The 17,621-nt window shown below is 38.0% G+C and overlaps 1 protein-coding gene across 1 annotated transcript; it reads right to left on the bottom strand.

Annotated features, from left to right (window-relative positions):
• Positions 1–8,103: 8,103 nt before the first annotated feature.
• On the bottom strand, positions 8,104–10,707 carry LOC117293240 (kappa-type opioid receptor-like). Its single transcript, XM_033775465.1, has one exon. It carries the CDS (start codon positions 10,349–10,351, stop codon positions 9,239–9,241), a length of 1,113 nt encoding a protein of 370 aa, XP_033631356.1. The 5' UTR covers positions 10,352–10,707; the 3' UTR covers positions 8,104–9,238.
• Between the last annotated feature and the right edge of the window lie 6,914 nt (positions 10,708–17,621).

The raw sequence follows: 17,621 nt of genomic DNA, 5'->3' as shown, positions 1-17,621 counted from the left end.
GTGAAGGCTAGTCTTTGACAATTACCAATAGTGTCCACTGCCTTTAAGTGCCAACATATACATATAATAATATATACTTTTATTCGAACATAGAGCAGAAACCACCTTCTGAGGTGCATTCAGTTTTGCCTTCAACGCATTGAGTGTCCTTTTAAAAACATTGAGACTGAAGACCTTCTTAAAAAGTTTATGTACACATACACCAAGATCTAAAGAGAATGTTTGCCCTATACCACCCTCAGATCCTTTTTTCCCTAACATTCTCCAGAAGAGGATGAGAACATACTGACCGAAACGTCGAGTTAAAACCTACGGTTCTTTTTAGAATGACCCCAACTCAATTAGAGGTCATCATTACATAGTGTCAACGCAAATCGTACGATCGTAATTCTTACATGCAAAGTTTCAAAAGAAAATAATATTATTATTTTTCCCAAAGATACAGGTAAGGCAGCACAACATGGTATTTATCTCGATTCAAGAATGACATCGTTTGAAACAGAGAACAAGGTATAGTTCCATGACTCGTCCATGACGAAACATAAATTTAATCATAGTAAAAACAGCGCTTAGGTAGCCATTTATCGAACTGCGTGAGAGGTTAGCGGGAATAGGAATAGGGTTACCATTCTGTTTTAACGCTACATACGGAGTGTAAACGTGGGTATGAAAAGAGGCCCACAAAATGAAGGGGCTCGAAACACTATATGTGGACTCAGACACGTCTAATCAGTGTCTTAAGTGTCTTGATCAAAGGAATGCACACAGAGTGACTGCATGAAACACTATGTGGACTTGCACACGTTCACATAGTGTTATTTACAGAAACGAGGAATATGGATTTTTTCTAAGTGTGTTTAGAACAAGGAAATGTCCAAACAGTGACTGCAAAACAGAGCTGTGTGTGTTCACAAATGTTCCTCTCCACCCTCTTCAGACACCATCATAGTTTACTGCATGACAAATCTTCAAACAATCCAATTAGTTTTTGGTAATAATGTGTTTAAGGTGTCCATTTTGTTGTTATAGTTTTGTATTTTATAAAACAGTTAAAAGTGCAATGACCTCATGCACTTACAACCATAGATGACAGATTTATGATATGTGTTTGAACTCGAAATATTGTAGCGCATCTGATACAAAAGGGGCGTCATTTTACGTCAACAAGGAACCCAGAGGCGTATTGATCATACGTATCCATCTCAAAGAGATGATGATACGAGACAATCCTCTTCAAACAAACGCCAAGGGGAGAAGGGGTTGTTTATTATGAGGACAGCGTCTTCATCTTATAACCGGGAAAAGAGGTTTCTTGCACCTGTTTTCTTACCCGGGTCTTTGTTATATACGGTCAAACTTGTAAGAGAGGCGGGTAGTAAATAGTAAATTCTTGTGATAATCACTTCCCGCCAGAAAGTATTAACACCTAGTGTGAGTGCGTGCCGGCGGCTCTGTACGCCTGCAAGATTGCTTGCATGTACAAAGAGCTGAAGATTATCGCGTTTTACAAGCGCATACGCATGTTTAGCTTTAAAGCAGATTCGATAAAAATGGATTTTATTCTTCACTCTTTCAGGCGGTTTTTTCTCTTCATCTCGCGTGGAAAAGCTGAATAATTTAGCTTGTTTATCAGATCACCATAGGGTAGGGGTATATTCATGGATGCATCTAAGAGACAACATAATGGTATGGTTATTGAATAATTGGTTGGGACGAAATCTCTTTAGTCCGGTTTTCAATGGAACTGACACATGTTCGTCCGTAGCCAACGATTGGGTCAGTGTTTGTTTGTTCGTCGGTCTGTCTTGATGTCTGTCTGTAACTGTCAGTTCTGTAGTGAGACATACCAATTCATTAATCCGAACAGATATATACAAAAAATTGTTTCCCAAAATAACTTAAAAAACTATTTTTCTTGAATGTTGGATATCATTTAAGCTTTTGGCTAAGATCGCTTGCTTAAAAATGTCCTCTATATGAGACAAACTAAAACAGAATTCCCCCAAACAATTTCAAAACACTTTTCCTATAATGAAATTCAGGTAGGACCTTTTACCTTTGAGTTTTTGGGGCGAGTATGGCTTTGAAACGCAAAATCCGTATATTGATTTCTTTTAGTTTAACTACCGGATAAGATCGCCTGCTCAAATGACCTTTCCTTAAGTAAAATTGATTCAAAGGAAGTTGGCTAGTGAGGAAAAAATCATTCCATCTTGAAATGTGTTCACAAATACAAATAAAATCTAACAATATGCCGCATTCCAGTGATATGGAAATACTTGCACTTTATTCCCACCATATTAATAAACAGCGTGGGTTGGGATTTATACTTCTATGTAGCAAGAAGGCATTGAAGTATTTTTTTCTGGGTTTCAAGTCTCCGGTTTCTGTTATTTAGTCTTTGTCATACGGTCCCTTCCTATCTCAATCTAGGAGAGAGTTCATTCGGCAAATTCCTGATTAACAAGGTGGCAGTTTGAATTCCAAACCAGCATTTGTTCCTTTGTAGTTGACTTACTTTCTACAGGATGCACTTTGCGGTTGATTAAACCACACCAATACCACTCAGACGCTCACAAAATACAATTCATTTTCAATCCACTGAACAACCAACTGAGATAAATTTAAAGATTGGGAAGCCCCTTTAAAGAACGCGTTAGTTTTTTTTCTGAAGTCATGTCACCTATACCTTCACTAATCTATATTGCCAATTTATGTTTCGTTTGTCCGTCAGTCCATCTGTGTGTATAGATTAAAGCCGACCGGCTTTGGGTGGCATGTCATTATTAATTGACTTATTTCTAGGAGTAGCATACAAGTGGGATAATTGCACAAATCTGTTTCTCAGAAGGCGGAACGGCCATGTTTGCTGAGCTCTTACCTCTCGCTACATGTCAATAAATCCAAATTGGATTAGGGCAGTATATATAGCCTCATATATCGGGGAAATGCTAAACCATGGAAACCAAGCGTGAACAGCAACAAATTGACAGAAAGTTAAAGGCCGCCCACATCTAACCGCCACTTCAATTTCAAAAATACCCGTTCGTTCTTATGCAGAAGACAAACATACTTAAAACATATGCACTTAGCCATATGAAAGGTTCAAAGCCCAAAGTCAGTAAATGCTTGCATTCCACCCTTTTGTCCTACTTCTACGGGTCACTAAGCTTGGCTTCCATAAGTCCATCAGCATTTCACTCGCCCGCATCTTTAAAACAAGTTCCCTTTCGTGTCTCAAATGGCATTTCCAATATCAGTTATGTGTAGGGCACTTGACGTTTACGCCAAACAAATAAGTTGCGAGTGCAAATGGGGACAAACCTATGCGTCAGGCATGTGCGGAGGTGTTTACTAGATCATTTGTAATGGTTGCTTTTATTTAGTTGTTTTGCCAGTGAGAAAAAAATCTTCAAAGCAAATTGTTCTGTAACTATGCTCTTTAATGAAATTCGAGAATTGAGTCTATACCGACCCAATAATCTTACCGTATACTTTGAAACCGGTTAAGAGTAGATCCTGACCCAGATTCAGTTCAGTGTGAGTTAAACCGGTGTTAATTTAGAGTTAACCTAGTGTTAACTGAAACTTACCCTAACCCTAACTCAATAACTGAGAGTTAACCCAATAACTGAGAGTTAACCAATGTTATCTGAGCGATAACCCAATGTTAACTGCATTAAAGGTAAACCAAATGCTAACTAAGAGCTAACCAATGCCAACATAAGAGCTAACCCAATGCTAACTAAGAGCTAAACCAATGTTACCTGAGACTGAGAGACAACTCAATGTTAACTGTATTCCACCATTTTAACACAATGTTAAGTGAGACTGAGTGTTAACTCAATGTTAACTAATAGTTAACCCAATGTTAACCTGGTAATTAAACCTGAGAGTTAACCTGAGAGTTAACCTGAGAGTTAACCTGGTAATTGAGACTGAGAGTTAATCCAATATTTACTAACAATAAATTGTACGTATCATCAGCAAAGTTAGAGGAATTAATACAGATAGTCCAATCCAAAACTGTTAACTTATATCATAACCAAGTGAGCATCATTGAAGTCACAACGAAGCTCTTTCTCTTTAACTATGAAATTTCGTAATAATACGCCGATAGGCTACCCTAATGTTTATAAGAAAAGAATATGTTTAGCTGGGTTTCTCCGTACGTCAGTGTTGTTTTCGAGTTGTTAACACAGATCTATATCAATCGTAGCCTCTAGGTTAGAAGCACTTTTCACGAAAAATGGTTCTCATGGTGATTGTGAGCTAAGAAGTAAACACATCAGCACATGAGTTATGAAATAACAACATCATATTCGGTAAATTGGTTGGAAACGGGGGGGGGGGGGGCTTAACACTTAAAGCTGCACACAATGTATAGATTTTGCGCAGTTTTGTTTCAGGTGTGGATAAGGGCATCAATAACGCAATAAGCGTGTCTCAAACAGGGATGGCGACCAACCAAGACAAGATGAGTCCAGTTTAGAAAACAAGCATTGAATTTATTTCTTCTTTAGGCGTCCATACCATTCACTTTACTTGAATAAGTTGCGGCAATGTTCGATTTCGGGCAAATTCTTACACTGGGTTTAGCCCATAGTTATGTTGTTAATGTTCTGGTTACGAGCTTGCTCTTCGATTGACTTAATTCAAATATCTTCGAAGAAACAGTATTCGATAACTTCTTCAATTCTCTTTGAGTTAAAGTTGGACTTAACTTATCGGGGGAAACCAAGTTTTTAATCCGATCTTTGAGGCTTCAAGGAATATCTTTGAAAGTAATAAGTTTTTAATACAAAAAGCTCAGTTTAATCAGCGTTACACGCCTGAAAAAAACGGCTTTCGTGAAAAGCAGCAAACTCATCAATAATTCATTTAGTAGTGGTGACGTATTTTAACACGGACGTGAATTTGTTACAAATGTTAGGATACATCAAGTGAGAATACTGGTCAAACGCGTCCAGTGCCTTTAAACCTGCTACCCCTCAAATACCTTGCTAATGAAAGTGTGTAACAATCGAACCCTATGCAGTGTGCCACCAGAAATGATAATGAGACCTAATTTGACACCAATCTGAATCCGCATCATCAAACGTAGATTCCAAATCTACCGATGCTTAAAATGGAATGGAGAAGCGGATAAACAGACGCTAGAAGATTGGTTCTAAACACTTAAGTGTTGACATCTCCAAACCGCATAATGTTCCTCATCTCACTGAGATGGAGAAAGCTCCGAGATAAAATAAACCACTCTCTTAAGTATCACCCACCATGGAGACACAAAATTCCTCTTATCTGCATTATTGTTTTCTATCTTCTTCATCAGTTAGCTGTAAATTATGTGTCTTGTGTGAGAGTACGTGCATGATACGAAGTTATACGGGAAGGTTTCGCGTGTCATATCCGATGGTTTGAGCGGCAGGACCCTTTATGTATTTGAATGGGACGCTTGGGTTACTTTGGCGTTAGATCTGTCAGCGTGATCTGCTTTGCAAATTGAGGCACGAAATCGTGTTTATTGTATAAAGAGATGGGTCGAGAATTAGTAGTAGGAGTTCTAAAGTCTTCCGATTATCAAAAACGCTCATCTAAACCAGTGTTCTCATACAGAAAATTAATCTTTCAGTAAAAACAAATGGTTGTCCCAACAGGGCCCCTAAAATTAAAACAGATTTAAAATAGTATAATGATAATTGTAATATAATTAAATTAACCCGAATATAACATGTAAACTACAAGTGCCACCACATTTCAAAGGAACAAATATGTTTTCAAGTAAGTGTACATGTATATACATCAGCATTGATGTTTTCCCGTAAAACATTGAATGTACCAATTAGATACTAGATTAAAATCCAATGGCCACTGACAGTGAGTACAATTATCCTTGCTGCTAATCCATTACAACTGTCATTAAAAGTCAAAATAACATCATCAGTGTATTCTTACTTAACAAATAATTCAAACTGAACTAGAAAATTTGCAAGATTATGCCAAACTTGGAAATACAAGTGCAGCTCTTTACTACAGGTCGTGTATGTGGGTTAGCCGCTAAATCACAGCATCCTGACAGTGATAAATCAGGTCATTCAGTTCAACAGAATAATACAGAAAGTGTTTTGATATTTCTCGTCTCCCTTATGAGCCGCGATATCTTCCGGGCAAAAAGGGAAAGCAAAGTATTGTCTTGATCGTCAGATTAATTTCAACTTGTTTTCAGGAAGTACCCCGGAAGTATAGAAGAGAATTGAATTCGAAACAAAGGTAAAAATAGAAACATCATAGTCTGCGAAAGTCTATTAAACTGTAGATGTTTTCAATCATGTTTTTGTAAAAGAAACTCACAAACGGTTCGTCCATTAAATTAAACTGTCCCAAACTGTCTTCGTTTGAAATGAACTACCACCCAAAATATAAAAATAACATAAACAAAATAATTACCAAATATCAAATACAGAAAAAAAAAAAAAACGATAAACTAATAAGAAAATAAAAAATAAACAAAAGTATAAATAATTAAATAAAATAAAATAAAAAAGTGAACAAAAGTATACAAAAAATAATAATAAAATACATAAATAAAAAAACCATAAAAAAAATGCCCCCAACAAAAAATCAGAGAGAGCACTTCAATGGAAACTGGGATTTTGAGGATAGTGTTTTCAGCAACTTCAACGACATGTGAAGTTGTGCATACTAATGTATAATCAACTAGAGAAAGAAATAATTTCTCACCAATTCCTTCTTCGTTTTTCATTTTTACCTCAAACAGGGTTGAGTTGAAACTGAAGATCTGAGGCGCACATGTCTGTTCTAGTCAAATCATAATTACAATCCAATCATAATGAAACTCAAGAGCAAATCTCTTGGACTTTTCAATCTAGGAAGAGTGTTTTTCAACCTACTTGATTATTTTGGTCGTAAAAAACACGCGGTCTTGACAGTTTTGATTTGAGCAGTACATGTGTTAGCATAAACCGTACACAAAGCTCAAACACAATCAGTACGATGAAAACAATGCTTTCCCTTAATGACTTTCCATCTACTACGTTGCCATATTCACACAAATTGCAAGTCCATTAAATTTCCTTGGAATTGCCAAGCAATAAAACAAAGCAATGAAGATAAAAAAGATGGACTTAATCAGCACACATGTTGGACCACGATGATAACATTTAGTTTTCTGTGAAACACGCCTGTCAATTTCAACGAATTTGACACGTATGAATTTGTCGATTAGAAAATGAGTTGGACTAAAATGCTCGTTTATAATAACAAAATAGCAGAGTAAATTTGCCCATTTCTTTAACAGTTGTGTTTGTATTCCTGGCAGTAACTCCCAGCAGAGAAGACACGCATGACTAACTGAGTATCACACATATAAATGCTTCACTGCAGTTTACATTAAAATGCACCATGTTTACAACAACATCAAACATGTAAAAACCTATACCAAAAACGGGAACGTCTTGTCAACAAAATCCAAACTCCAAACTAGTTTCGTCACCAAATAGATGAGATAAAGGCTTAGATGAGATAAAACACTTGATCACATCGACAGAATCGCTATTTTTATATTGTCCTCTAATAATGTGTTAACATTATTTTCAATAGGTGTCCATTTTTGGTATAGGGTGTCACAGTTTCTTTGCTTATAACCAACGGTTTGTTGGCCAGTAACCTTTGTTAAGAAACATTTAGCTCAAACAACTTTATGAACTGTGCTCTACTGTTGATAACACCATGGCGGAAGAAATACCAAGTGCAGCTCGTGCATTGAAATGAGATTTTTACACCCTTGCTAATTATCATGCATTATCGGCATGACTTCAAACCGGTACATGTTACCATAAAATTAGTCGAAGGTGCTGACACCAAACATGAAACAGTGAGGTAATTATTAAAAAAACATATAATTTATGACTAGGGGACAAACTGTAAATAATGTATTACCGATCTTCAAGGTTGAGACGTGCTCATTTTTTAGAAACCTTTTGAGTGACACTGGTGCGGGAAAAGGTATTTTGAAAATAAATAATGAAAACATTTATAAATATAAGTACTTTGTTCTGAGAAAATAGAATTGTATAGCTCTTGCAAACTGCTTACCAACCAAAATGACCTGTTGTCAAAATGCAAAAATAGTTATAACCTGACGTTTCGACCCAAGCAGATAATTGTATTCATTTATTACTTCCAAGTAATTTGTACATAAAATAGTAATGACTATATTTACATATAGGAATTACTACGTATGAAATCACACTTACTATATAGTAAATCACAAACGGGTTGTAGAAACTGTATCAAAACTACTTTCCCTGCTGTGTGTTGCTGAACAAAACAAACTTCCCAGTAATTATTAATTTTTACCCTTTTGATTTTAAAGACACATATCTGTTGACCATGGAGCATCTCGAAGCAGCAGTGAGTTATTGTACATCTACAAAACGCAAATTTATGGACCTCATCAAATTACTGTCAGTTCAGTCACTTCTCTTGAATAGTTTTCATCATCAAACTGCTTAATGCAAATGCACGCGCTATTGAGTTAACTTATGGTTGAAAGAAAATGACGAAATTGTCTTTTTCCAGTGAAGTTTTTGATCCGGAATAGATTTTGGTCCCTTCAAATTGACAGTTTATGTGATGAAAGCTCGTGCGATGACTCTTTGTAGCTGTGAAACACAACGGGGCTTTGTGATATTGGCAGAGTTGCTAGTTTAACGATTGAACTTGTTGCTGTAATTGTATCTTTCCTGTCAAACCGATCCATGTAGAAGTCCATCAGATCAAGTGTTGACCCCGGTTGATTTCACATAGTGTGACGTAGTTACATCCGTGTATTGTATTGTATTGTATAAACTAATGGTCCAATCGCCCACGTGTATGCATTTGTGGTTGCACTATTCACAACATTAAACGCACCGTACCAAGTCATCACGAAGCGGCTATGTGGAGCGTGCATTGGTGTAAAACTTACCTTAACAAATAACACATAGTGTGAACAACTCCTAAATTAACACAAAGTTCTTGTTGGTTTGTCTAGGCGTTTCTCTTTTGTTTTAAGCGGTAAGTTGACAGTAATTGTATTCAAGACTTGCGAACTAGTTTTGTCACAAAGTGTTGTTGATTTAACGTATGAAAACTGGGTACAAAGAAAGTCGCCCGGTTTAATAACGAACGAGTGAAGGTGTTTGTTTCTATGTGTAATACGTTTTGTCGTGTATTATTACACTTGAGAATCCCTGCAAATGTCCAAAAGGCTCGATATGGCGCTGTTCTGAGACACAGTTGTCGCCTTGCCGAATTTATTCTTACCGAATGGCGGGAGGAAAGCTGCACAGAACGCAGATCTATATCGGCTACTCATAGAGATATAAATCACTGGATTAATGGCCGAATTCACATACGACAAGCATTTGAACATCTCCTCGATCATGACCGCTGGGGGTTCACTGTGTCTCGCTGTCATCGCCTTTACTAAAGATAGACACTCGTATGGAGACAGCAACAGGAAAAACACCAACCCATTCACGATAAGCATCCAGGCTATCTGGTTCCGAAGTTTGACATTCTTGTCTTTTAGGCTGGTCAGTCGCCCCCGTCTCACGGACGCGTTGAGCCCGCGCACTATGTTCACGTAGAGCACCACATTGACAACAAAAGCCACTATGAACGGTATGCTCTGCACCACGTGCTTGTAAATCGTCAACCAGGACTCTAAAGGGTTGCACGTACTCCAAGTTGTCGGCCAGTGGCTGTACTGCTCCGGCCATATCACACAGGTTGTCGTGTACTTGAGATAACTTGGTATGAAAGTTGCCGAAACGAAGAAAGCACCAAGCCATGAGAACACGATCAACCATCGAAATGTTTTCCTCCCCGTTCTGTTGTGGCTCCTTTGCGGGTGGCAGACACCTTCATAGCGTTCCATAGACACAAGTGTTACCGAGCACAGTGCCGCAAGATATGTCGTACTCTTGGTAAGGTTTCCCAGCTCACACCCGACCAAACCAACGGGTGTAGCGTCTGGATAAATAGGTGACTTACAGTAAGTATACAGGCGTTGTCCTATTGCTGTCACTAGGAAAATCATATCTGCAACTGCTAAGTTGGCGAGGCAGGCATTGGTGACTGTTTTCATGCCCCGCACTCGGAAAACCACAAAAAGAAAGGCGACATTGTTGAGGATACCAAAAGTCAGTACGATTGGCAAGATGACCGTTATGGTGCACTTTTGTGCTGGTGAGTACATGAGCAACTCCACGGCATCCTCATCCACGTTGAAGCAGCTCACTTCGGTTTCGTTCACCGCCGACTCCATGGTATGTGAAATCACCATCCACTGCACATCAATCTCGAACCCACAGATACCTCTGCTCAGTCACAATATGAGAACCCAGTGCCAGATGTTGCACTGATATACACCGCTGGGTTGAAATCCCGCCAAATGCAAAGCCAAGATATCAGCGTGTGTAGCAGAGAGACACCGTTGTCTATTTAGGACGAGCGTGGGTTTGGCATGACAACGGAGGAGGCTGCACTGCGCATGTCTGTGGCTGTGTCTCTGTGATTCGTGGTCGAGTCATCTGCATAAAATCATCAACAGTAGATCGGTGATTTCAGGCTTTCGGTTTGAAGCTCACCAATATCTTGAGAGTGCCTTGAGAGGGAAATACTCACAGCACGTCTGGCTTAGCGAACAGTGTGCCAACTTCTCGCCCGTATCCCTTCCACACACCACTTTGTGTGGTCTGAGCGCAGGCGTGTCACGTCCTGGTGTGGATGGATTAACCAGTAGTCACGGTTGTACTCATGATTGGGGCCAGTGCACGCACTCCCATTGGTCCCTGTATATTTATCTAACTTATACACCATTTTCAGACAGTGTGGATACACCAAGCCTCTACGGGACCGAGAATACTAACTAGACCGTAACTCAATTTGCAAGAGATGCCATCGCAGTACATTCGCCCCAAACGCACAAATTAAAAAAATGAGAAAGAGAGACGGCAAACGAGAGAAAGAAAGAGGACAGCAGCTTAATATATGAAATTCATGATCCTAAAAAGGTTTACAGTGCCGCCATCATGGCCGGGCAAATACAAACAAAATACATTGTTTAAAAAGAAACAAGAACCGTCAATGTATGAGTAATAATTACACGTAGTAGATGAACTGTGAGAATAAAAAGAGGGTTAAAGGCACTGGTATTCTCAAATCTGTGAACATTTGGGCTCACTTGGTCATCCAATTTGCAATGAAAGAAAAATACCCTTGTTGCATTACCACACGTCTGCTTTAAGATGCAAAGCAAAAGGCTTCAGATGAAGTAATAATTATTTGAGTGAACAAATTCCTCTTTCTCGTAAAACCACGTTACTTCAGACGGAGCCGTTTCTCACAATGTTTTATATCAACAGCTCTCCTCTGCTCGTTCAATACCAGGTAAGTTTTTAGGATAAACTTTTTTTCGGCGTAATACCATTAAGTGTTAAGTGCCTTCAAAAAGCATGAAACACTAACTTAATTCACCAAATACGATTATGCTTTCGTCAGGATTGTTGGTTGTGGTATGAAATCACGACCTCTTGCGAAGTTGGGTATCAACATGTAATAATAGCATCTCTGTGCACACTAGCAGTTACACTGATTTGTTTTTGGGTATCAACATGTTAATATCATCTCTGTGCACACTAGCAGTTACACTGATTTGTTTTTGGGTATCAACATGTTAATATCATCTCTGTGCACACTAGCAGTTACACTGATTTGTTATCATATAGGTGTAGCACAAAACTAAAATCATCAATACAATTTTTTTCATCAATACATTATTGGAAAAAAAATTTTACTCTCTGTTTTTTGTTTGTATTTTATGCATCTCGGAATAAGTTTAGTCTCAGATAGATGGCGCTTTATAAGTTTTAATTATTATTATTATTAGAACTTTTGTCTTTACGTGTGCAATCACCCACAACGATTGCCCGAGAAATAGAGCGCGGAAAGAGTGTGTTTATGATTTGTTTTCTTCTAAATACTCCCCGCAGTGAACTGTGTATGCATCGAAGCAAATGAATTTGATATTTGATGCTGTCATTCGATGTAAGAACAGAAGGGTTGGCTTGAAGCGTGTTTTCCCCCTCAATAACCAAGGATGAAACGGTTGCTATAGTAATTTGAGGTTCCATCCTCTATTTTCTTGCGTTTTGTTAATGAAACTCTAAATTGCCTGCTGTGAATTGCCTAGCGCACTATTGTGCTGTCTTACGTGGGCGATTTGCTTGTTTTTCGGATGATTAGTTTTTTCTATCTAATATATACTTCAATCACATTGATATTGTTAAGCATTAGCCTCGTTTCTTTTTAAAATATATATTGTATTCATTCCTTTCTGTTTATAATCAAGGGCTGTTTTCCTTTCGGTTCACAGTTGGTTTCCAAAAGTGACAGTATGTCTGATTTCTTGTTTGATTTGGGGGAAAAGCATGGCATTTTCGTCATCGTAACTAACGCTGTATACAATCTTATAACCGTCAATTATCTGGATCTGGCGCAATGATTTATCAGCGAGTGACACTGGTTAAATAATGAACTCAATTATACAAATCCCATCCTATAATGAAGTTTCCTGATCAAGTCATTGACAAAGAGTAATAATTAAACCATCTACAGCACTTTGGCATGACAGGGGAGAATTAAGCGACCTTTTCGGTGCTTTGAATGGCAGTATAGACAAATATGGTGTATCGCAGTAATGATTAACGCTAACAGAAGAGTGTAAATTTGCATGGCGGACAGGAACTGACTGGAGAATATAATTAAGTTGTGTATTGGAGGACAAACCAGTATTCAATGAGGAAGTGTTCCAACACCGACTTTGATATAGCGCATCCTCTATGTAATGTCAAGTTTATTGATTACAAGTGATCTTAATGATTTATTGCGCACTTTCTCCACACATATATACATACATACATACAAGCGCCTACAGATGATCCGACCATAAGTCCAAACTCAAATAGTGACGCATAAAATAGTCAAGTAATTATCCAAAATGTTCATGACAAAATAATCTTCTTGGGAGTGGAACTGTAAAGTAATTATTAATCGATGTTCTGGAAAGGTTTTATTAGCACATGGAGCAAATACCCCTAGGTCATTATAACGACATTATTACCCGTAGAATCGAGAATATTACAGTGTATATATGATTACCAACTACAACTAACGTACTATAGTCAAGCCTATTATTTTATTCCTTCCCTCTATACAGTATTCCTGATTACATTGATTATAAGAAGTCACTACCCGCGCGACGTTTCCATTATTCCGAAGGGACTCTGAACATATACATTTACACAAATATTTCCGTACATATTCACAGTTTGCCCCAGAGCTGCAACTGTTTACGGAAATATACTGCCAGAGTGCGTCTGTTTAAAGAAGTATATACATGTATAGACAAAAACTAAGGGTATGAAGCGTTTATTATTTTTCCTGGCTGGAACCTCGGACTCAGACCGAAACCATATTTTAAACCCATCACTTCAGTCAAAAGCGTCCTACCATCCGTATTACATCTTGTTACAGAATCATTATTATCAGATACCGTATTAAATATTAGCTGCAGTTTTACAATTATTAACGGAGATAGGTCCTCAATTGGCAGTTGATTTGCACAGGGGTTTCTACAAATCATCGTTTCACTATTAACATAATGTTTCACTTGAGCTCCCCCCGAGAGATTTGGCGAATTGACTTGTTTTAATTCTCTGATAACATTTACTTCTTGATTCAAGACAAAGTGGTATCACTTAAATTCTATACTTACAAAAAAACATTGCATGAGCTTTTGAGGCAACATTCATCAGCTTTCTCCTGAAGACGATCAGAGTATATTGTTCGAAACGTCGAGACCAAAACCGGCCTTTTTTCAAAGCCAACACTCCCTCAAAGAGAAATATTACGTAATAATAATTTCGTACAAAGACATGTTTACGGTCACTCCAACTTGTCTACACCGGATACCTAGTCTTTGTTAATTAACAAATAGGGGGGCCTACTACAAGTATAGTTTACTCTTGTTTCATCAGATGCAGAACACTGGCTTTGGGTGCGTTTGGTGGGCGTTAAAGTATAGCAACATTTCCCCGTACACTACCTCAATATAGTTTCAATATTTCAACTACCGGTCCGTCCTCCACACATAGTATTCTTGTATGAATTCAGTGGTTGTTAAACAATTTCCATCAAGATATGACAGCATGAGGGTGTTTAACGCTGTTGTAAAAGATGACGACGAATCCGCGAGTATCACGTTACATTATGCAATAAACGTTCCATGTTACACTGTAATAACATTGACCGTCCACGCTGCAGTGAACGGACGAACCCCAACCCCCTCACTCCCCGGACTTAGTGTTTAATCAAAAACCGCAGATATGATTTTTGTTGTATCCGGGTATCTACAAGAAATGAAATAATATTGATTTGGAGGGTATAGCCTCGCTCGTGACGGATGAAATGGAAACTGAATTGACACTCGTAGACGACACAAAAAAGTAACTTATTAAAGCACTAAACAAAAAGGTCTTTATCCCATATGATATTAATGAAATGTTGTGTGTTTAAACATTGAACACTTTGTAATCCATTCGTTTAATTGTCAGGAATCTTTCTAAAAGGACATCGACTACAGTTTGTTGTATTATGTTTGTGTCATTGCTTACAATAATGCACGTCTATTGAACTGAAGGACTTTATATCAGAATGGAATTCATATAATAAAAAAACATCAGGGCTTTAGGCGCAGTCTTTCAAAAAAGTGCATTCATTGTTCATTGTAGAATAGGATGAAACATTCATAAATCATGTGCTTTTGAAATCAGCTAGCGATGCTAGGTGATCGGTGTTTTCTAAATTGATCAAAGTGCATCCAATTGTACCTCGATGTATTTCCACAGAAAGGGATTGAGCATGTTCAAACGCTTGCTAAAGTAATTGAATAAATTACATATTACACAGGAATACCGCTCAGATTGTTAAATGATTTATTTCTGGTGATGAAACCAAGGATTGATCACCGTAACAAGCCCGAGGAAACCTGTAAACAAGGGTGTTTGCAATGTGAATCAGAAACATCGGGGTGGACCCCACTGTTCAAAAATCATGGTACACGGAACCGACGTCTGAATGTCCCATCCGAAGGAAAAATCTTTTATGGTAAAAGACCTTTCGCTGAAGTACCACAACCAGTAAACAAAGGTGCTTACAAGTGAACCAGAAACACCGGTGTTAAACCATACTCTTCAACAATCCTGGTACACGGAACCAACGGATTTAATTCACTTATGGTAACGTATTCCTAAAGTACCACAATCGGGACTGGAACCCACCACACTCTGCTAATTAGAATCAAAAGAGGTTGAGTCAGGTGCTCGGAAAGACAACACCAATTACAATACAACCCCAAAACATTTTCCTTAATAAACCATATGCCAGCCAGACGAGTAGAGTATACTGTTCGAAACGTCGAGACTGCAGAGCACAAAAGAGATGTACACATGGCTGTACCCGCAAGTGTACTATTTATTTATCCTATCATACATTTGGAATGTATAGTTTGTTGCCAAGGTACATCAAACTGATCATGTCAACAAGTGCAAATTGGATTATAAAATGCAACGCCTTGCTCCCTCTATATCAACAAACACATCGATCGACGAATCGAATAATTCATATTATATTTGTGTATATTCTTGTTATTTGCTTGGTGAACAACTGGCGCTGTATCTAATTACAAACTGCGACAGCTGACTAAACGAGTTGCACGAATCGCACGGCCCTCTTTTTTGTAATATAAGGTCATTGTGCACAGGGGTTATTTATTCTCCCTTAATTAAACCATATGCCGGATCACAAACAAATGAAACCTCACGAGAAGAGTAAAGACACGTCTTTTTATTGTTTATTTATTTATTTAGGGAGGGTGTAATCATGCTAAGTACTTTATTCGTTCTCTAACACAATGACAGCAGGCTTTAAGTTTTACCACCAAATGACGTCATCACAATCACGCCGCCATCTTAGAAAACGATGATGTATGAATGCAGAACCATTGGTGCATAACGCACGCGCGACGCTATTGAAATGACAATGACGTCATGTATTGGGCAGCTGTGAGCTTAGACTAGGCACCTGTCTGGGTCCCTGCCGCTAGATTCCATAAGATACAATGATATGATAAATGTTCAGTGACATAGATGCCCAAATAATCACTGCTGTCAAGTCCGCAATAGAATTTGACTGCGTATCTCTATGTGAAATGAATGAGGTCAAAGGTTAAACCGAGTGTCAGTTTTTGATGCCGGTCTCTGGCGTTATTCACTAGCCTGGATGTGTGACGTCAGATGTTCAGGCTACTGTAAGCTGAGCTTCTTTTGTGACGTTGATACTGTTGATTGGTCTTCATTTCAGTTTCTGGTGCTATTTTGGTATAATTTGTTCAAAATGTTCATATCGCAAAGGAAGCGAAGCGAATTATCAAACATTTGTACAGTTGTGTCATTTCGATATTTAAAATTGTTTAAATTCATGATTTTGTTAGTCACATTATGTTACGTGGCCGGCAATGTGACACAGTTTCTGATTTCAGCAAGAGGCATTCAGAATATAGTTCAAACTACAATTTAAACAACCCGTCCATCTTGAATTTCAGTCGAAAAAAAAACCTCCATAAAACTCAATTCATGAGCTTTTACTATGAAGATCTCGCAGACAGTGTGACATTTGTGCTTAACCCAATTCCAATCGTGAAAGAAAACTGCAAACCTTTAGTGTTTACCATAGGACATCGGAAACCCTCTCTCGTGGGTTAGGATGTAATTAAGATCAGAATTCTGGGGAAACATGAAACCTCCATTTCCTTGAGTTACACCGTTTGTCATCTTTTAGAAGTCACTGAAAGGTTTATTCGTTCGGGCTTCGGGAAGGCATCATGAATGTTCCCACTCGTCTTAAAGACGCGGTTACCTCTTTCGCCAATACTGACCTTGATAAGTAACTGTGATGGCTTATCTGGCGATCAAATTTAATATGATATTCTATATGTATATAGGGTCTCCATGGAATATCAAGGTGCATTATGAATCAAATTCATGGGTTTTCTTTGTGCTGAGTATCGAAGCGTCATATTTATCGGCCCCTGTTCATCAAGCCTGATTCATTTACGAAACGTGTGGAAATTTTGTATTGAATTTAGAGTTGCTCATTTTTCTTCTTCTGATTTGTTACCTTGTTATATGTGTTGTCTTTCTGCTTCTACAATTTAGTGTGTTTCTCAGCGCAACAACTCTGTAATTTCTACACCATTGCAAATGACTTCAGCCGTTTTGGGATGAAGATGTCATTACAAAAGTGTAAAATGTCATCATCTGTACGCCGTACCGTCACTATTCAGCCAAGGAATGCTTTGCAAACTGAACTGAACGATGTTGAGGAGAAAACAAAAGCAAAACTTCTTAATAAAAGCCAATAATATTTTCTGTTATATTATTTCAACACGATGTATACTGTAAAGCATTACTTTTAATTATTATGACTAACAAAAA

This window comes from Asterias rubens, chromosome 8 (genome assembly GCF_902459465.1).
Source record: "Asterias rubens chromosome 8, eAstRub1.3, whole genome shotgun sequence".
Taxonomy (NCBI): domain Eukaryota; kingdom Metazoa; phylum Echinodermata; class Asteroidea; order Forcipulatida; family Asteriidae; genus Asterias; species Asterias rubens.
Note: the sequence above shows the minus strand (reverse complement) of the source record. Positions and strands in the feature narration are given on the sequence as shown.

Coding starts and splice junctions, on each gene's coding strand:
- LOC117293240 (XM_033775465.1), bottom strand. CDS start 10,351: ATGGTGATTTCACATACCATGGAGTCGGCGGTGAACGAAACCGAAGTG.